Genomic DNA, 21,690 nt, shown 5'->3' with positions numbered 1-21,690 from the left:
TGGCCACCCCCGGGAGGTGACACTCATCACAGTTCCCTCTCACCCTCCAGGGACAGAGACCGCAGGGTTTTTTTATCCAGATGGAACACAAAGCATCACCATTATCATCACAAAACTGGAGGCTGCCTAAGACGCTGGGCTGGTGGACTGCCCTGTCCCTGTCCCTGTCCCTCCGGACCCACCCAACCCCACCCGGGAGGCGTCGTCGCGCCGCCAAACCGCCCAGCCGCGGAGCAGCCACCCCGCGGCGCTCCGTCTGCGCAGGCGCGCGCCGCGGGCTTCCGCTCGGGGTGGGGCTGGCGCGCCCAGGCCGGCCGGGCGGCTGCTGCGGCGTCCGCGACCCCCGTCCGCGCCGGGATGGAGCTCGAGGGTCGCCGCGGCCTGGGCTCCGCCCCGGGGCTGGCCTCGACGACCCCGGAGTCGGGGCAGAAGCGGAGGACAGAGGCCGAGGCGGGGGCTGCCGGCCCCGGTGCTGTCCGAGCCCGCCGCTTCCTGCTCTGTCTCTACCTGGTGGGCTTCTTGGTGAGTGCGGGGGCTGGGGCTGGGGGCCGAGTGCTGACTCCTGCGGGCTTGGGACCCAGGCGGGGCGCTTTTTCTTGGGGCTCCCAGAGCGGTCCGCCTGGTCGGTGCCTCCTCCGTCCCCATCACTCCTTTCACTCTGCACCTGGCCCCAGCGCCTTGTCGCCCGCGCGCGCTGGCACCTGGGCTCACCTCCCCTGCCGCTCCCTGCTGTTTAAGGGGCCTTGACACCGGCTTCATGTGGGACTCCTTGTGACCCAGGTGTTAAATGCTGTGGCAGGTGCAGGGGTTGCAGGGCGGAAAACGCGCCTGAGCAAGCTTGGGAAAGCCCAGCTACTACGGTGGCTGCTTGGCACCGTAGGACACATAGGCCCTCTTCTCAGAATGGGTAGTGACGACCCCGCTTGCACAGAATTAGGCACATTTGTTTAGGGTTTTTGGTTGGCTTGAATGTTTAAAAGTGCAAATTGGAGTGAACTGTATACATCCGCCTGTCAGTGAAACTGTGTCTGTTGCACAACACAGGTTTGGTTTCGTCATGATTTGGGTGCATGTCCTGGTTTGGCCCCTAAATAGTAATTTCCCGGATAGAATGGAAAGTTTAGAAAGCTGATTCATGGAGTTTCTGAATACTTGCCATGTGGTAGGTGCTGTGGTGCTCCAATATTGTAACACACAGTTCTGCCACTGAAGAACTTACCATCTGATTAATAAGTTTATGTTGGTAGTTTCTGGGCCATTACAGAAACCCTAGATTCACCTCCTTACGCCTCCTTTTCCAAGTCTAGGCCTGGTCCAGTAGCCCTGGTTGTGGGTCCAGTTTAGGACAGACCTGGAATAAGAGCCCAGTAGTATTTTCCCTTTGCTGGGACTGTATCTTGAGCATAAATGAAGACTCAATGGAGAATGCTGCCTTCCAAGAGGCCTTGAAGGTAGTGTCTGGTGGCACTGGGCCCTGGCGAAGGGGACTCATTGTTTTCAGCCCAGATGCAGTTTCAGACCACCACTTCTCCCCAGTCTGCCGCTTCGCTAGAGTTGGAGTTAGGATGCTGAGCCATGTGTAGGTAGGACAGGAGCAGAGAGGCAGTCTCTATCCCTCCTCCTGCATGCAAGGTGTCCAACAGTCAGTAAAGGTTCTATGTTGAATTAACAGTTAAGACCATAGTGAAAGCGTATGCTGCAAATTGCTGTAAACAGAACCACGAGACACTCAGGAAGGGTGACTTTTTAGAGAGGATTTCTGCCTTCAGTTCTCATTGCAGGCCCCACCCTCAGGCTTCATGCCTTTGACTTCAGAATCTGGCACTCCTTCTGACCCCTGTCCCTTTAATCTCTATTATTTCAGTCTCAGGATGCAGGTGCTTCTTTTACTTTCCAGGCAATTTCACCTAGAATTCAAACCAGCAAGTGTGGGTGGTTCTTCAAACTAGGAAAGGGAGTTGGCTACCATCCACCCTCTGGTAGATGTGGACCCCAAGCTGCCCTATCTCAGAAGGTACTTGGGCTGGTTTTGCCAGTTGAAAAAATTCTAGCCCTTACCTGGAAAGTCCAGTCTAGGGTTCAGAGAGTTTGGAAACTGACATGACCTATAATTCAAAATAGTTTGAGTTTTACAACAAGACAAAGCAATTCACAGATCATTTATTATGGCCAGCCTTCCAGTACAGATTTGAATATTCCCAGCTTCTCATTTGTTGTCTTGTTGCTGTATACTTAGCAGGTATAATACAGCAAGCCTGATGTAAAATTTCAATAACTTTAATAATGTATCCAAGAGAATCATTAGGTGTCTAATGCTACTGTGTTCAAGGAGAAATGTGAGATTTCTAAGAAGTTAAAAGAGAGTAGGGATTTTTAAAATGAAAAACGTCATAAACAATTAAAATGCATGTTATTTTGTGTCTCCTTGAAGGATCTAATGACTTTTTGTTAGATAACATCTAAGGAATATTATACATAATTTCATTATTTTTCACAAATTTAGAGATGTAAAGACCCCTGAGACTCTTGGGGAAAATGGTTTTTGATTTGGGAGAGGAAGGGAACAAGATTAGAGAAGTCATTTGCTAAAATGTTCTGGATTTAGCTCTTATCAGTACTTCCAGGTTTTAATTTGTTTTAGAGAGAAGAATAAGATGACCCTTTAGGCCATCTTTTGGTTAGGATGTTAAGATGGTGCTGAGATCTATTATTTCAACCACTTCTTTCCTCCAGATAAGTGGTAAGATTTGTTTTCCATTTCATCAGTGTTAGTGAGGTGATAATTTATTTTTGTTGAGATACTAATCTACTAATCAAGAAATACTGGGATTCCTACCCTGCAAAGGGTCCTGAAACTTTTGAATATATGCATTCCTCAGTTTTTATTGAGAAATGTTGAGGTTCAGTGAAAGGTTTAAGTGGCCACCTCTGACCTGACTTCCTTATAAATGAACATGAACAGTCCCCAAATGCAATGTGCCTCATTGTGGTGGTTTTGAAGAAGCTGTGGATTCAGAAGCAGAGAGGAGTTACCTTTTATAGTAAAGGAGAAAACAATTTTAGAATGGAACTTCCTGAGAGGAAACAGTGGCTATCCTCCTTGGGAAAAGATAGTATGTTTTTGAACTCACAAAGTGCTAAAATAATAGCAGTTATCAGTTATTGCTTATGATTCTGTATTTTTGTATTTACCTTCCATAGACCTCAGCTAATGGACTTAAATATTTCCCTTTATCCTATATTTAGACTAACCATTTGAATATTAAATGACATGTGGCACTGGTATTTTTTTAAGAAAAAAATACCTTTCAGGGCAATTGAGTTTCCTTTTCTGAAAGATCCAGAAGACTCAATAGGTGGCTGTTGCATTATGAGTCTTTTAAATGATGAAAACATCAGTAGGCTGATGGGGTACAAATGACAATAAAGCACAAAAGAAATTGGCTCAGACCCAGAATAAATTTTAAATAATTGTAAAATAGAAATAATAAACCATTATTATGCTAATGGAAATTCATGAGCTATTTAAGATCACTAGATATTAGATATATGGCCATCTAAAGATGTAACCATGGAAAAGGCCCACCAAAAGTGTATGTGGAAGTTTATGTTTCCATAATTATGTGAATGCACAGTTTGGTGGGGAGAGCAAAAGCAAAAGATTAACTCTGGACCCAAAGAAAAAAATATTTCGCATGCATGTTCTTTCTGTTCGCTTAACCAGGTTTATGGGAGAAGGAATCCAGGTTAAATATAAAGAAAACTGTGTGTGCAATATTTCTTCTTCTAAGCCAGTTGTAATAAGTGACCAAGTAAAATGAGAACGAGAAAAAAGCTTAAAGGAAAAAATGAAAGTCTGCCTATTAACTTAGCAAACTAGCAAAACGGATCCATATTTGTCCCCAGAACTGAAGAAAGGAGAAGATATGTTTGAGCTTCTATCATATATCAGGCCTTCCTCAGCCATTATGTCACTTAATGTTCAGGCAGTTCTTCTTCTTTTTTATAGATGACAGCAGCAAAGCTTGGCAATTTTAAATAACTTTCCAAGGACACAGTTTAGTAAGTAATGGAGCTGTAATTGAGAACTGTCTGTCTGACCCCAAAGCTCATGTACTTTTTATGACTTAGCTGCAAAGAGTTGGCCTTCCCACAGTACACCAGCCTTCTCTCCTTCCTGCTATACTGAGCCTTTCTTCTCAGGTATCTATCACTTTGTAAGGCTGTAAACCACAGGTTCTAGGACACTGGTTGCTTTTGCTACCTCCAGAAGGAAATTTATATTTTCATGCAAGTTTGGCTTCATCAATAAATATGAATTATGCCTCCATTTTTTCCCCACTTCATTATCCACAGAAAATTTTGGGTCATTTGCTTATTTTATTTGACGAACTTTTGTAGCATATCTTCCTTGAATGTTAAGCGTCAGTTACACCCTTGGAAAATGGATGTGTCTACAAAAGACCCCCCCCCTCCACCCCCGTTAGACTCTTTAAGGGAAAAAAGGAACCTCAACCATTTTAGAATAATTAATGTTTTTATAAAGTTTTCAATGCTTGGTTATTTAAAGAAAATCTAATTAAAATATATTTAAGAAGTATAAAGTTTGCTAATGTGTTCAAAGAACTTAAAAAATGTTCAAAGATATATAGACAATATAATTAATTTGCAAAAAAGAAGAAAAATAGTCAGTTACAAAGGAGGTAAAGCCAAAATGGATTCTAGGCTAGGGTAATCCAGGCATTTACAGGTGGCAACTGATTAGTATAATGTACTATAGAATACAATTATAATTTCTAGTTGGCTCAAACTTTTGGATATTGGTTTTGTTTTTAAAAACAGTTTATAACTTTAGGTTTACTAGTTTAAAAACACCTAGGCTTTGATTACTAATTTGAATCAATCATTATTTGTTTTCTTTTAGGATTTGTTTGGTGTCAGCATGGTTGTCCCTTTATTGAGCCTTCACATCAAGTCCCTTGGAGCAAGTCCAACAGTTGCTGGAATAGTAGGTGTGTGGTCAATACTGCTCATTTTCATAGCATTGAATTTTAAAGCCTCTGAACTAAGTACCTGAAAGCAATGTAGTCTTACAGCTAAATATTACCCAAAGGTAAGTGGAAAATTAGATAAAACAAATTTCCAGAACATCTAAAAATACTACCCTAGAGCAAATGTAATTCATCTTTTTCTAGACTACCTGTGTTCAAAGAGGTTTTGAGGTTTGAGCATTAGCCCCGTGTCTCACATCACTAGTGATGTAACAGGCACTTACTGAGCTTCATGGAGCAGCTGGCTCTGTGTATTAAAGGGTAGGTATGGACTCCTGCCTACAGGAACCCATAACCTAATGGGAGAGAAACACAGTCCACAAAATTCACACAGTGTGGAAAAGGGTTTGGATGAGCCTTGGAAAATTAGTTGCAAATTTCCCACACCACCACCAACATATTATAGAGGACGGTAGGGTTTCTCGGCCTGTGTAGCGTAAAAATTCCATCCAGAAGACATTGATTTAGGAAATAGGCAGGAGAGAGCAGTGCTTAGGACTCATTAATTAATGAGAAATCGTTAAGACTAACAGCCCTCGATCATTCAGAAACTTAAGTGTTTGGGGACAGTTTTGTACATAATATTTGTTAAGTCCTGGTCTGTGCCATGATTTGTATTTCCCTGGAAAAATGTACTTGGAATTACACTGGATTACCCAATGGCATGAAGGTTTTTAGGAAAAGCAGAAGAGACATGTTACATGATAGATAATGGAGGTAAGAGGACTCTGTAGAACTTTGTAAATTCTGTATAAGATTAAAGCATTTTATAAAACTGCAAAACATTAGAGGCATATGAGACAATGTTAAAATTTTAAGAGTTAGTAGTATTTTTCTAGGATTCAAATTTCTATTCCCTTGAGTACTCTCTATGGAATTTTATAGTTAGAGCTACACAGTTCTCACATGATGGAAGGAGAATTGTCTTAAAGGGTCCCTAAGGTCAACACTTGCCTTTACTCTCACTTCTGCTTACCCTCAGTTTTATTTTGACGGCCTTTTATTAAACATTGTATTATTTATATTTTTTCAACTAGGAAAAAGTTGTGAGCAAGTTCCTTTTTTAAAAATGGCCTTTGTTCCCTAATGTTTTTCTGTCAATTTCTATGTAATTGTTAATCATATTAATTCATTTTTGTCATAGGTCTAGCTGATTTTATTGATGTTATTAATTGGTGTTTTGCAGGCTCCTCCTATGGTGTTTTGCAACTCTTTTCTAGCACACTGGTGGTAAGTTATCTTCCATCTGGCACGTGTCCCGAACACATGATCACATGACTCTGAGGTTCATCCATCATGGCTGTAGGAAAACTGGGGGCTTGAGGTTTACCAAAAAGCAGGTGTGCAGATAATTAGAATATACAGTGTTGTTAGATCAAGAAGATCTAACATCTTGATCTTGATCTTGTTAGATCAAGATCCTCATGGCATTTGTCTTCCTTGTTTGACCTGTGAGGAGGTGTTGGCCTAAACAGCTTAGATGACTTAGTCTGAATGGAACACACTGAATAATAGATCTGGTTTGAGAATAATTTTTAAATTGTAACATGTGCTTCCTATAATTCTCTGCTAACTTTTTATTGAAGAAAAGAATGTAAACAAAAGATATTACCAACTTTATTGTTCGTTTCACTTAATTGACACTATTCAAATCCCTTTAGATTTATACTATACTATTTCAAGTTGTGCATTTTGAACTAAATGCATTATTATTTATAAGACTTAAGTGTATAGACAGAAAGAGCCATTTGGAGTGGTTGTGTATCTGCAACATGGAGTAGAATGATCCGGAGAGGAGATGATTTTGTCACTCTCCTGCTTCTGACCACTCATTTGTTAGGACTTTAGAGACCTCAACTGATCATCCCCTCCTCTCTCCCTGGCACAGTCTACTGTAGCCACACTGGTCTTGAGAACTCAGTGTCTGGTGGTTCAGGCAGTTCAATAGAATAGTCAGTGTAGCCCCCACATTGATCATTAGTGACTTTGGTCTCAATAGCTTGGTTGGTGGTCTCACATTTAGCGGACATGAAGTATACTTACGTTTCCTAAAAGTTGCTTTCTTATAAAATATACTTTTGAAAGGAATTCAGATTTCATAATGAATTCTTAAGTAAATAGCTACTCCCTGTTTTTTTTTTAAGTCTTTCATATATTAAATTTGTGTAACAATAATAGTTTTATTCTCATTTAAACTTTTTAATAACCCAGCCAAGTAGTTCAATATCTCCTTTTCTGTAGGAGGAAATTAAAATTCAGAGTTTAAATATTTTGACCAAGTCATGTAAGTGCATATTCAGACTGTAAACCCATATTATGTTTTCTCCTAAAAGTCACCTATCATTGCCTTAATGATATAAAAATGTAAACAGATAGCTAGAGTTATCAGATTGTACAAGGTAGCAGTATACTTGCTTGTCAGGCAAAATATCTTATTTCATATATTTTCTTGTGAGAGAAGAATTTGTGTTATATCCCCAGTAAATACCTTTTCTGCTTTATTTAGAAACTCACTCCCCAAATACTTGATGTGTATATCAAGAGATATTAGGCCACAGCATATGTTAACTATTCAAGTACTTTTCTTCTGTTGGACTCTGGACTCCTTGAGATAAGGAGCAACTTTTATTTCTTTATTTCTATACTATCATTTATCAAAGCACCTGGTATATAGTTGGCATTTTAAGAATGTGAATTTTTATTTCCACCTATAACCCTACCCACTTTTTAAAAATTCATCCTTTGTTTTACTATGTGCTTATAAAGCACATTTCATATATTTTATAGCTGGAATTTAATAAAAACCTTCCTTAGAAATCTTTCAGATAGAGAAATACCTAATTAAAATTTCCTTTTTAACTGATACATGTATAAGTACATGTTTAATCATAAGTTTTATAAAAAAAATTTAAGAACTAATCTTTATGAAGAAAAAGTATGCTCTGTCAGATTTGGCAAATTTTTTAAATATATTTGCTTTAATAGAATGACTAACATTTATATTTATAAAGTACTTATTATGTGTTGGGCCCTGTTATGAGAACTTTATTTCCTTTGATCCTGGTCATAACCAGCCACAGAGGGTGGGTTTGGGTCTTTAATGGCTCATTTTATATTAAGCACATAGAAAATTTTGAAGGGAAAAATAATATGAGGCAGATATCATTATTATTCCTATTTTACAGGTAGAGAGACTGAGGCATAGAGAGGTTAACTAATATGTCTGAGGTTAAGGAGTAAGGAATGAAAAGAGTTCAGAGTTGAACCTAGGTAACCTGGCCCAGTGCCCAGGTTACCACTGCCTGGTAACCTGGTAATTACCAGATTACCAGTGGTAATCAGTTGGTACCAGTGGTAATTGCCAGATTATACCACTGCCCTATGACCACAAGGAGGCCAGTGACCCTTTACCCAGGTCAAAAAAGAGTGGGGAATTTTCTGAAATCCATTCAAATGAAAGTTGGAGAATAGACTTAATGACATTTCGAAAAGGATGACAGTATTTTTGAGGGTTCACCCCTCAAAATGTTTCCTGGAGGAATTCTATGATAGTTTATATCCTTATGTAAAGATATCTTTGTTGTCCTTAAGAAAAAGATAAACATATCAATACAAACAGGGAAAGGGTTGGCTACTGGCAAGTTGGCTACTGGCAAGGAAGGGCAGCAGGCTGAGGTTGCTTGCATGGTTACCTAGAGAGGGTGGGAAAGGGTTGTGGATCCTCACTGAGGATGGGAAGCAGGGAGCAGTGTCAGTCTCCTCCTACCAGGATTGACAGACTAGACTGAGCATTGCTCTGGAATGGGGGCTCTCCTGGGGTCACACAGCACTGGGGACCCTGTCGTCACTGTTCTCAAACAATGCTCCATTGCTGTCATGGTGTTCAGCAATTTTTATTTTAAGGCAATGACATTTTTTCAAACATCACCTCACCCAGAGCCTCCATATGTAAATGAGTCAGCATGGAGGGGCTCTGGTTGCCTTGGGCACGTTGGTCAGGCTGATGGCCACCTGTGAGTGACAGAGCCTTTTCTGAGCGCTCTGAAGAGGAAAAGTGAAGCACGCCGCCAGAGGCTGCCCAGGTGTCTGAGCTGCTTCCAGAGGCCCGGGCTCTGCTCTTGTCCTGCTCTGCCATCCTCAGCTAGATGGAAACTCAAGCTCAGCACGCGGGGATGTGCCAAGCAGGAGGACAGGAGGATGGGAGGATGAAGAGCCCAAGGCTGAGTTAGCTCCCACCCTCCCTCACCTCTAAAGAACTTTTTTAGAAGCATCACCCAGTGACTTCCAGTTGTATCTTTATAGACCAGAGCTTTCAATGTGCAAGTAAGGCTTGTTTTTAACCAGGCCTGTTACTACAGGACATGGAGGTTTTGCAGTAATGAGCTAGAAAGGGTGTTCAACCAGTCACCGTCACTGTGAAGCTTATCATTCCCCGCTAGGCAGGCTTCATCCTGGGCCACCTCTGTGGTCTTACTGGACATCCTCAGGTGCCTTCAGGATGGTTCAGAGGGCAGCCCACACCTGGCAGTGCCCTGAGGCTTCCCGAATGTAGGAGTTATAACTGGCAGACACCCGCTGCTTGCTTCTCTCAAGAGGAAATGCAAATAGTCAGTACACACATTAAAAAAAAAATATTCTCATCAGGGAAAAAAGTAAACATAATAAAAATATGCCACTTACCAAATTTGCAGATTTTTAAAAAATTGACAGTACCCAGTATTGGTTGAAATATGGGGAAATGGAGACCCTCCTAACTACATTGTATGTGGGGTTATAGATCTTTCTGGAGAGTAATTTGTTAGTGTATGTCAGATGCCTAAACATATGCCTGCCTTTTAACCTAACAAATCCAATTCCAGGAATTTGTTCTAAGGAAATTTTCAAGAATGGAGTTTGCTGTGAGGATGCTTATTGTAGCATTATTTGTGGTTTTTACAAATTGAAATGAACCAGAAATTGAACAAAAGGTAGATTTGTTGAGTAAATGTTGGTACATAGTAGAATATGGAATATGATTATAATCACAGAGGCAGATTTTTAATGACATGCAATGATATTCCAGTCATGTTAATTAAGAAAGCAAGTTACAAAATACTGTACTGCATGATCACTTTGTTAAAAATATATAAGTAGGTTTGGGATTGTGAGGTATTTTTGTATTCTTCATTTGATTTTTCAGTATTTTCAAAATTTCTAAACAGCAAACATGGTTTCTGGGGAGTTTAGTTGTATAAAGTAATGAGAATGAAAGATAAAACCAAGGCTTTGTAAATTATGCTTCCTGGTCTCTCCAGCCATTCTTAGGTACTAGATCATCAGGCTTTTCTTTGGACAAAGAAAACTACGTGGTATTTTTCGAGTCACTCTGTGGAGGACCAGAGCAAATAGTGGACTCTGGCAAGTGGCATAACGGAACTGAGCATCTGAGGAACTTAAACCAGCTCCTCTGACATTTTCCACTGGGTCGCTCTGTTTTGGGTATTTGCATGGTAGTGGTTCTGGGCGACCCTGGAGCAAGTTAAAGGGCTCTCTGTCTCTTGCTTTCCTCAGGGCTGCTGGAGCGACGTGGCGGGAAGACGGGCTTCCTTGCTGGTGTGCATTCTGCTCAGTGCCCTGGGCTATCTCCTCCTTGGAGCTGCCACCAACGTGTTCCTGTTTGTCCTGGCTAGAGTTCCTGCAGGTGAATTCTGGCCCTTGTGTGTGTGTGTGTGTGTGTATTCAAACTCAATCTCTGTCTCTGTGTATAAACCCTGTTCTTGCCTGACATTGCCTCTGATTAGTGCTTACATAAAGAGAGCATAATGACAGCAGCAATGACAACGATAACTGTGACACAGCAGCTGCTGTTGATTGAGTGATTAGCATGGCTGGGTGCTCTGTCTACTTGACAAAGCTAAGAACCTTGTACTTGCTGGAGCCCAGAGGCTTTCAGGGCTGTCAGTGTGAACGACTGTGCTACTATGTCAGGACCTGCCTCCTTCCTGTTGCTGCGGCTCTGCATTGTGTCAGTAGGAATTTGTTAAATGTCTTTGGCCAGCACTGTGGTTTCCATTCCCTCCCTCGGTGAGCTTATAGTTTTATAATTGGGCTTCCCAACTTCAAATTGAAATTTACCTCTTTAGCTCTCCTGTAGCCTTCTGTATCTCTGACCACTGATGTACCAGCTCATGGCTAAGCTTTCTGTCTCCAGAATGGTCATGGCCATTTCTAACATTTTATTTTGTCCATTCACTGAAACGTTTTGCCGATTAGAGCACCAACAGACTTTTCTACTCTGGTCAACAAGTCTACAGCACTGGACATCTGCCCATATTCAGTGAAGCTGACATTTTTAACTAACACTCCAAATGAATAGAGCATAAAATAAGGCATTTTAACATACAGCTGGTCAACTCATTATGGATTTTTACACCATTTCTGTGGCATATATATGAACTCTTAAAGTCTATTGAGTTTACACTCCAAAATTCATACTGTGCTCTTTGGTTGACTGAGGAAAAAAAATGCTTTATGTAGGTATTTGCTTAAATGTGGTTAATTATCCTAACAAATCCACCACCGCACACAAAATCCAATTGACAGATGTTCCATGTGCCCCTTCTATCAAATTTATTATTCTTGGTTTGGTTGGCAATATGTCTTTCTACAGTATAATACACTCCACCATTCAGTGGTATGTACTGTTCATAATTATAAAGAAACAGATGAGGGGGATGAATAAGAACCTAGGTTTGTTACAAAATGGGTAGAGATATATGGGGAGGATTAACATTTTTTTTTTTTTTTTTTGAGACAGAGTCTCACTTTGTTGCCCAGGCTAGAGTGAGTACCGTGGCGTCAGCCAAGCTCACAGCAACCTCAATCTCCTGGGCTCAAGCGATCCTACTGCCTCAGCCTCCCAAGTAGCTGGGACTACAGGCATGCGCCACCATGCCTGACTAAGTTTTTCTATATATATTAATTGGCTAATTAATTTGTTTCTATTTATAGTAGAGACGGGGTCTCACTCTTGCTCAGATTGGTTTCGAACTCCTGACCTTGAGCAGTCCTCCCTCCTCGGCCTCCCAGAGTGCTAGGATTACAGGCATGAGCCACTGCGCCCAGCCAAAATGTTTTTATTAAATATGAAATGAGCCTGGTTTAAGTAGTGATAGTCCTGTTACATGAACATCACAAATTTTGTGAACAAGGAGAGCCGCATGTAAAAATTTTTTTTGCCCCTGTAACCTCCACAGTGTTTGGTGTTCTGTGAACAGAAGGGAACCCTGGGGAGCTTCACCAGGGTTCTGCTGCACAAAGTCAGTTGTGGATTCAGATCCTTATTTCCTGAAAATGAGCCACTGACTATGAATGTGCCTGAGGTTGAAGTACCTGACTTGGCCACCTGGTTTTCCCCTGTCCTCTTTGTCCACCACCCTAACCTCTGAAAGACAAGAGGAGCCTAGGCTGAGTTGTTCGTAGGTGCACTTACCACAGTTCTCTTCCCTTGTGTGTGTAAGGTGAACCTGACATTGATAAAATTTCAAAAATAATCACAGGATTCCTGTACGACTTTTAGGAATCATCTTCTGGCTCAGTCCTTCCTGACATTTAAGGAAATGGACTATCTAGAGAGAATCCATCTACCTAATTCTGAAAGAGATTCCAAAGAGGCTGGTTATTGGGCAGACACGCACACTAATTTTAAGGCCAAGCTGGGAATAGACTAATAGGACCAGTGTGTTGAAGTACACAGTGGTACAGTGTTATGCAGGGCGAGACTGCCTGCAGGAGATCACTGAAAACTATGTGTCACATCACAAGTCAAGAGTAATTCAAGCAGACCCACCAGCAACATTCATTGAATTCCTAATATGTATTGATCAAAGTAGTGAAATCCGTCAGCATGTTTACAAGTGTGTTGTTTACATGGGTATCCAGGTGCACAGGAATGAAACATTTGCTGAAGTATGAGGAGTGTAAAGTTGTTACTCACTTTAATCTGTTATTAAGAGTCATGTCCCAGTTTTCAGTTTGGTCAACAAATTCACAAGCCTCTTGCTGGCAGAAAATCCATTTGTATTGGTTGGATGACTGTGCCAGCAGATTTCTGCTCACAGTCCTCTTCCCAGCTTTATTTCTCTCCATAGCCTTTATCACCTTCTGATAAATCTCTCTGTTCCCCCAGTGACAATGCAGGCTCTATGAGGGTGGTGATACCTGTCTTTATCTATCTATCTATATATATATATATATTTTTTTTTTTTTGCCTCTGTTCCTTGCTTTATACCCAGTGTCAAGATCTGTGCTTGCCATACAGTAGGCATGCAGTGAATATGGTTCAGTGAGTGAATGAATAAAGAGTGGTAACTCACCCCGTGGAAGCCACCAGGAATTGCAGTTGGATAACAGGTCTGGAGGAGCTGGGACATTATGACAGGAGACGGGCAAGCAAGGGCTCAGGGGCTTGGTTGCTAAAGATGAAGTGACTGGCTAGGACAGTGGTGCTAGACCAGTAGTTTCATTATGATGGGGTGGACCCTGCAAGGTCTCAGAGGTTCAGAAAAGTACACATGAGAACTCCTTCAGGAGTAGAGATTAGCACAGCATCACAAGGGAGACCCTTTGGGTCTGGAAAAAGTTACAGTGCATGCTTCTTGTCCCCTTGCAGGTATTTTTAAACACACCCTCTCCATCTCGAGGGCTCTGCTTTCTGATCTGGTTGCAGAGAAGGAACGGCCGATCGTAATCGGGCACTTCAATACAGCATCCAGTGTGGGCTTCATCTTGGGCCCCATGGTCGGGGGCTATCTCACTGAATTAGATGGTGGGTTTTATCTTACAGCCTTCATCTGTTTTTCTGTCTTCATTCTCAATGCTGGTAAGTTGACATTTATCATGAGAAGATTGTTTTGTGTACTCATACTGACCATGCTACCTTATGATTTGTTTTTCTCAGAATAGGCAGACTCATTGTCCGAAAATGAAACTTATTTTGAGGAACCTCCCTATTTACATTCCCCCAGCAATGTACAGGGATTCCCTTTCCTCTATATCTTCCTTAATCTCCTTATGTTTTATACTCACACACACACATATATATAAATATACACACACATATGCACACAGATATATATATAAATACACAGTATATATGTGTGTGTGTATGTGTGTGTGTGTCAGCTCCCCTAGCAAGTATGAGGTGATTTCTCATTGTAGTTTTGATTTGCATTTCCCTGATGATTAGTGATGTTGAGCAATTTTTTACATACCTGTTGGCTACTCTTTGGGGAAATATCTATTGAAATCTTTTGCCCATTTTTTAATCAGTTTATTTTTTTTTGCTGTTGAGTTATAGGAGTATCTTATATATTTTGGATATTGATCCTTTATCAGATAATATGATTTGTAAATCATTCCATAGGTTGCTTTTCACTTTACTGATTGTTTCCCAGTTGCCTTTTCACTTTGCTGATTTGTAGGCCAGATATAACAGCAGATGCTCCATAATATTGAATGAGTAAATGAATAGATGAAAAGCCCATATCTGTGTTCTCATGTATTTAGTTTTCTGTCATAAATTTGTCCACGGCTAAAGCACATACACTATGCTTTGGAAAAACTACAAACACAAGTGACAGAACTGAAAACAACATGAAGCATCACTGAAAAGCCACTGGTCTGAGTTGAACTTTAAGTGCTGAAGGAATGAAAAACCAATAGGGAGTTTGGAAGGATGTCCTAGAATGGCAAGTTTGAATTCAGTTTTAAGAACATTTTTGGACATTGATTGGAAGGGATCATTCTACTTGGATGACATGGGATAAATAAAACAGCAGGCAAGAACGTGCTGTCATGAGAGCTGAAGTATTATTATCTGAGTGGCAGTCATATCTGCTGTGTAAGGTTGTGTGTCATGATCTACGAAAATGGCTTCCCCTGAGATTTTGCAATTATGACCTGCAGAAGCACAACTGACTCGGGGAGGATCCGAGCAGGTGCTTGTTAGGGACAGTTTGACAGGTTGTCCCTGCCCAGCCCCCAAGCCAAGGTTGGCTGTTGCTGCACATAGCAGCCTGTGCCTCCCCAGAACGGCCCTTTTGTTGTCATTTAGTTGCCTGTTTACTTATCCGAACCCCCCTTTAGGTTTTAGTTCCTTGAGTACAAGGATTTCATAGGTTTTGTCTGGTTGGTTAATATATTCCCGGTGTTTAGCTTAAGAAGCACTCATGAATATTGGATGTTCGGATGGTTAGATGGACAGATAGATGAGCAGGTGATTGATAGAGAATTAGTTAATGAAGGGGAGAATTTAAATTTATAACAATTTACATATGAAATGATGGGTTATAGGAAACCATCATAGGCTCTTGAGCTGGGGAGAAAACAGAATATTTTGTAGGTATAGTTTTGATGTTCTTGTTTAAAGGTAAATTGCCTTTTGCCAGAATCCTGATGTCAAAATGGAGCTGTGGGAATGGTGAAAAACTGGATTTAAAACTACAGACTAGTAAATCTAGTACAAAAATATAGATGTGTAACCTAATGCAAGTAATTGCCTCTTCCCTGAGGAGGCACTGTCTGAATTCAGTAAGTTAAGAGGTCTTATGCCATTTTAACAGGTCTCGTTTGGCTGTTACCGTGGAGTGAAGCAAAACTGGGCAGTGCAGGAAATGGCCTGCGTTGGGGTAAGACCCACGTGCTGTCTGGGAAAAGTGACTGTGGCGTACAGGAAGCAGCCACCACCCGTGGGGCCAGGACTGGGGAGAAGGCTGCCCGGCCTCCCTGGGTCGCCGTGGTGTCGGCCTTGCAGGACATGAAGAGCCTGATGTTCTCTGAAATGTGGGACATATTTCTGGTGCGCTTGCTGATGGCTGTGGCAGTCATGCTGTACTACAGTAATTTCGTCCTGGCCCTGGAGGAGCGCTTCGGGGTGCGGCCCAAGGTGACAGGCTACCTCATCAGTTACAGCAGCGCCCTGGGAGCCACCGCGGGCTTCGCGCTGGGGCCCATCCTACGGCTGTACAAGCACGACGCGCACGCGCTGCTGCTGCACTCCAGCGCGCTCACCTGCGCCCTGCTGCTGCTCTACTCGGCGGCCCCGACCGTGGGCGCCGTCGTCTTCTCCTCCACTCTCCTGTCCTTCTCCACCGCCATCGGCAGGACGTGCATCACGGACCTCCAGCTCACCGTGGGCGGGGCCCAGGCCAGCGGCACCCTCATAGGCATGGGGCAGTCGGTGACCGCGGTGGGCCGCATCATCGCCCCTCTCCTCTCAGGCGTCGCACAGGAGGTCAGCCCTTGCGGCCCCCCGAGTCTGGGGGTGGCGTTAGCCTTGGTGGCTGTCTTCATCATGTCTCTGAACAAACCTCGCTCTAGTGGCGACGTGAGGGATAAATTAAAAATTGAATAGAGCGGATTCGGAGGGCAGCACAAGATTTGAGGTGGTTGCATCAGGGACAGAGGTTAGAATGCGAAAGGGCGCTTTGGACAGGGTGGACCGTGGGAGGGAAACTTATTTCCAGGTGGGTGTGCCCTGTCCCTGGGCTTCCAGGTGGGCCCTCCGCTTTACGCAGTTAGGCCTGCGGGTGATCAGGAGTCACCACAGCACGTGGGGAGGTGGAGATTGGAGCGAAGCTTTACCTGAAGTCTCCTCTTCCCGCCCATCCCAATGAAACTAAAGTTTTCAAGGGAAAAAAAGCTGCCGGCTACAAGATAGGCAAATGGTGGTAGAATAACAGAACGTGATACGTGGAAGACTAGAAGAAACCACAAAGCATTTCCCTATTAAAAATAGGGTAACATGTTAGTGAAATGCTGATCAGCTGCAACATGAGTTTCGAGTTAAGTTTCATATGCTAAAAGGAAGTTTTCTGCCATCAAAATCCTAGAGATTGAAGAATCTGCTTCATTAAAGCCAGCCTGCCACTTTCTCAAAGCTGGTTAAAAATTAGATGCTGACCTCACCCCCAGAGACTGATTCAGGGGGCCTGGCTGGGGCCCAGAAATCTGCAGGTGGTCAGTGAGCACCACTTGTGATCTCTATGGAGGTTGAAAAAGGATCACACTGAGATAATACTGATTTTTGAATAAAAGCCAGAGGCATGGCTGTTTTTGTGCAGCTAACTAAATGTGGACTGCTGAAATTGTGCTTGTAATCACAATGTGTTACACTTTTCCCAGCTCTCAGCAGTTGTGCTGTGTAACAGGGGAAGGGGGTTCCTGGGGCCTGTCCCCTGTGTTCCCTGCCTCTGAGGGCTGAGCTTGTTCAGGGACGAACTCAACACACCTGGACGTCAGGCATGGCCATCGCTCTGTTCCCAGAAGCCTGCGTTCCAGTTTTGTTCTATCATTCTGGTGCTGACAACCTGGGGCTTGAAGCCCAAACCCAGGAATGCTTTTAGGATGAACAATTTATACGGAGTAAGGCACAGCTGGTGTGCCAGATCAGACAACTTGATTGTACCGTGTCTTGTGGTAAGAGTCGTTTCCTTTATTTCATTTTCATTTCACATCTGAAAAGAGGAGAACTGTTTTCATCTACAGGGAAATGTTTTGACGATCCTTTTCCTAGGCCTTCCCTAAGCTGCTGTGAGGGTTAGCTGGAGCTCTCAGAGGGTATGGGCCAGGCATGCCAACCATAGGATCACGTTGAGCATTAGTAAAAGTTATTTAGAGGGTCCTCTTTTCTTCACAAACTTCCCAAGTTCACATTCCTTTTATTTTTCTTAATTAGTCCACTAGGAGGTTATGCCTGTTTTCAGCCTAACACACGTATAATTATAAATGACATTTTAATACACTACAGTAATTTGCCATAACTTTGATATTGTTTGTAAAGCAGAAAACATTTCCATAGTTGTGTGTGGGGTAAACCCAAATTTTTATGATAATTAATTGGAAGTATGCTTTAGTTTTAAGATTGTCCTTTTTCCTGTGTTGCTACAAGAAAAATAATGAACTTTGTATTAGGTGCTACAATTATGAACTTTTACACCAGCACTAAATGCTTTTGAGGAGATCAAAATATTACATAAAATGGTCTTGCCCAGAAGGAGCATACTAAATGTCATGGAGATTAGACTCAAAAGGCAGTAAATAGGCAAGGGTGTATGTAATGAAGTAGAATTTCGGAAGAGTTTCTCCAGAGATTGTCCTTTCTTCACTCTGAGAAACAGGCAAGTTTCTGAAAACTCTTGGATATAGCTGTGGTTTTACTTTAAAATCATAGCCCTCTATTTTTGAAGTTAAGCACATAAACTTAATGAGGTTTATAATTAGACACATGAAAATACCGAAAACCTAAGATGAATCGTAGAATATAGCGTATAGAAACATTTTTGTTATTCTCCACTAGTGATTTTGGTGTTTTATTCATGTGATTGTTTTTAGGTGAATATTTTCTTGTGGTTTCTCTTACACCGTCTGACGTCGTGGTGTTACCAGTGTGATCTGGAGACCAGCAGCGGCCGCCTCACCTGGGCGCTTGCTGGATAGGCAGACCCCCAGCCCCAGGTCAGACCTACTGGGGACCATTTTAACAGGACCTAGCTGATTTGTTTGCACAGTAGTTTGAAAACCTGTAGTCTAATGGGTAGTATTTGTATCATTTATGGAGCAGAATCTCAGGGAAAGGCACAATTCACATTTATGTTGTTTTGTTTTTAAAATTCTCTGGAGTAATTTTTTTGTAATCCTTTTCAAAGTTGTCAGGTTGAGCCACATGGAATTGCTATTTTTGTAAGTCTAAAATATCTTCACATGGTTCAACTTAATATTGTGTGGAATCTTATTTTACAAGTATTGAACTTGCCTGAAATGTTGAAGGAAACGGCACCCTTTCCAACACTAGCTAGCCATAGCTGTGCCGTGGAGCTGGTCTCAGGGCTTGGGCTTCCAGAGGACAGCTTTTCCCACAGGGTGGAATGTGTACCTCTGCCCTCATGTCTAGAGGGCTGAGTAGAAGTCAGAAAGGAAGCAAAGGTGTGCCTGCCAACAGAAGTGCAGGCTCTAAACCTAGGCTCATGAAGGGAGTGAAGTCTGCAAGGGTTATACCTGGAGCCAGCAGAAGGGGCTAGAATCACTGATGCTCTAGCCTGGCTGCATGGCTTCGACCAGTGGTCCCAACATTATTGGCACCAGGGACCGTTTTCATGGAAGACAATTTTTCCACAGATGGGGGGCGGGGATTGTTTCGGAATGATTCGAGTGCATTACATTTATTGTGCACTTTATCATTATTACATTATAATATATAATGAAATAGTTATACAACTCACCATAAGTTGGGACCCTTGCCTTATTAGACCACGGCCACAGGAACCAGAACCTGAAGTCCCTGGGTGTCTGTGCACACCTGGATTTCAGAATCACTCGATTCAAGCAAGGAGGGACTCACCTGCCATGCTCAGAGGTTGAGATTTTTATTGACAGATGAGGGGGCAGAGCTGAAGAATTCCTGCTGGGAAGTGCCCTGAGGGCATTCACATTGTGGAAAGATCCCTTTGGCTACAGCAAGGAGGATTAGCTGGAGGCCGAGAGGAGCAGTCTGGGCTTGGGGCAGTAATTCAGGCGGCCCCTGAGGGAGAGGTGGGTGCTAGGATGGGGGAAGCAGGTGGAGGTTGTGGCCTTTGGGGTGATTGCAGGAGGGACTGCGAGTTAGCCCAGGTGTCTGGTCTGGGCAGAGCTCCAGTGGAGCTTAGGTAAGGCAGGTGGTGAGCGTGGAACATTGAGAAAGATGTTTCAAGGAGTTGTTTGGGGTCTTTTCCTGAAAACACTTCTATAAGATGTTTAGCAATCTATCAGGATGGCAGTAAAAGCCTTGAGGGTGATTCTGTACACCCTCTTCCCCACGAAAAGCTAACTTCGCTTTAGCCTTTCAGAAGTTGAAATAGGGTTAACACTGACCTAGCCAGGATGAGGCACAATGCAGCTCTTGGAACAGCATGATAGAGTAAAAAAAAACTTTTTTTCAGCCCTAAATTATTGTGTTTTTTTTTTTTTTTACTGAAGAACTTGCCAGTCACGATAATTTTCTTCAATAATAAAATCCCTTGTAATTGTGATAAAGTACTATTATTTATTCTAATAAATTGTATTTTTAGAAGTCATTGTTGTATACTGCTATTTCAATTCTGCATCTCCAGTATGCTAGAAATACATCTTCATGGTAAAATAGCCTTTGGCTTTTTAAAACCGTTAATATCAAATATATACATAACCTGAAATTTATTCAGTATTGATAGCCAGTAGGTAGACCCTTGAAGAATGTGGAGCTTAGGGATACCAACCCCTCACACAGTTGAAAGTCCAAGTGTAACTCTTGATGACCCCAAAGTTTAACTATCAATAGCCTACTACTGACCAGAAGCCTCACTAATACATGAATGGTCGATAGAGATATTGTGTGTTACGTGTATTACTATTAATACATCCTTATAATGTAGGCTAGAGAAAAAAATGTTCAAATCATAAGAAAGAAAAAATATTTTGACTATTAAGTGGAAGTGGATTGTCATAAAAGTCTTCATCCTGTTCATCTTAATGTTGAGTAGGCTGAGGAGGAGGAGGGGTTGGTCTTGCTGTCTCAGGGGAGGCAGAGGCAGATAAGCACAAGTGGACCCATGGAATTCAAACCCTGTGTTCAAGGGTCAACTGTAATTTTAAGATAATATCACAATAGGACTTATTTCTAATTAGGCAGATACACAAACGTTAACATCTTTTAAAACATTTTTTACTTTAGACCTCTTTTTTCCCCCCAAACAGATCAGCTAAACTCACCATTATATAAATAGCTCTCTATTAAAACAATAAAAACAAAACTTCTGTTTTCTGAATTCAGTACATTGTAAGAAATAGTGCTGATTCTTATTTTGAAAAGAGACTTTAAAACAGCTTTTGTTGTTCCTTGAGGGGAGGAGATAATTATAAACATTAAGGAAGGAGTGTTAATTACTACTTAGAACTTACATAGCATAACAATGAACTATAAGGATCTTATTTGAACAAATAATTGTATTTTGACCAGTCTTGATTTAAACTACCCTTTTCCAAAACATACTGCAGAGGAAAAAAAGTTAAAATCCCTGTTGATTGTAATTTATGACACAGATAGGAGATAACTTTTCTTCAGGCTTATCAAAGAATCTCTATTTTAAATAGTTGACACTCAGGCTCTTATCCAGACTGAGAATTACTTTTGGTGTGATAGTTTACCTAAACCTATCCAGAGTTTGTTTAGTGAAACTGAAACCACATGGAATATCCTAAATAAACTTAATGTAATAAAGGTGCTCTGTTGCTAACTACAGGGCGTGGCTTTTGTGGATCTGTGTGCACACGACCAGGTATGCGTTTGCCTTAAGAAGTCTGTTCCATGTGGCTGACGCACAGGTCTAGGCATGACAATCTTTCTGGCAGGGCCAGTCTCTGACAAGGTGAACATTTTCTCTGGGTCACCTTCAAAGTGCCTTCCCATGCCATCTCTTCTGAATCAATACAACACACTGGACATATACCATGTTGTAACTGCCATTCAAAATAACTTTCTAGGCCGGGCGCGGTGGCTCAAGCCTGTAATCCTAGCACTCTGGGAGGCCGAGGCGGGCGGATTGCTCGAGGTCAGGAGTTCGAAACCAGCCTGAGCAAGAGCAAGACC

General features: G+C 42.0%; 1 protein-coding gene across 1 annotated transcript; it reads left to right on the top strand.

Annotated features, from left to right (window-relative positions):
* The first annotated feature begins 303 nt into the window (after positions 1-303).
* SLC67A2 (solute carrier family 67 member 2) lies at positions 304-20,140 on the top strand. Its single transcript, XM_012740525.2, has 6 exons — positions 304-522; positions 4,925-5,012; positions 6,238-6,281; positions 10,602-10,731; positions 13,702-13,911; positions 15,653-20,140. Exons 1-6 carry the CDS (start codon positions 358-360, stop codon positions 16,441-16,443), a joined length of 1,428 nt encoding a protein of 475 aa, XP_012595979.2. The 5' UTR covers positions 304-357; the 3' UTR covers positions 16,444-20,140.
* Positions 20,141-21,690: the final 1,550 nt, after the last annotated feature.

This window comes from Microcebus murinus, chromosome 3 (genome assembly GCF_040939455.1).
Source record: "Microcebus murinus isolate Inina chromosome 3, M.murinus_Inina_mat1.0, whole genome shotgun sequence".
NCBI classification, from domain to species: Eukaryota; Metazoa; Chordata; class Mammalia; order Primates; family Cheirogaleidae; genus Microcebus; species Microcebus murinus.
The sequence above is the reverse complement of the archived record's forward strand: the minus strand, read 5'-3'. Positions and strand labels throughout refer to the sequence as shown.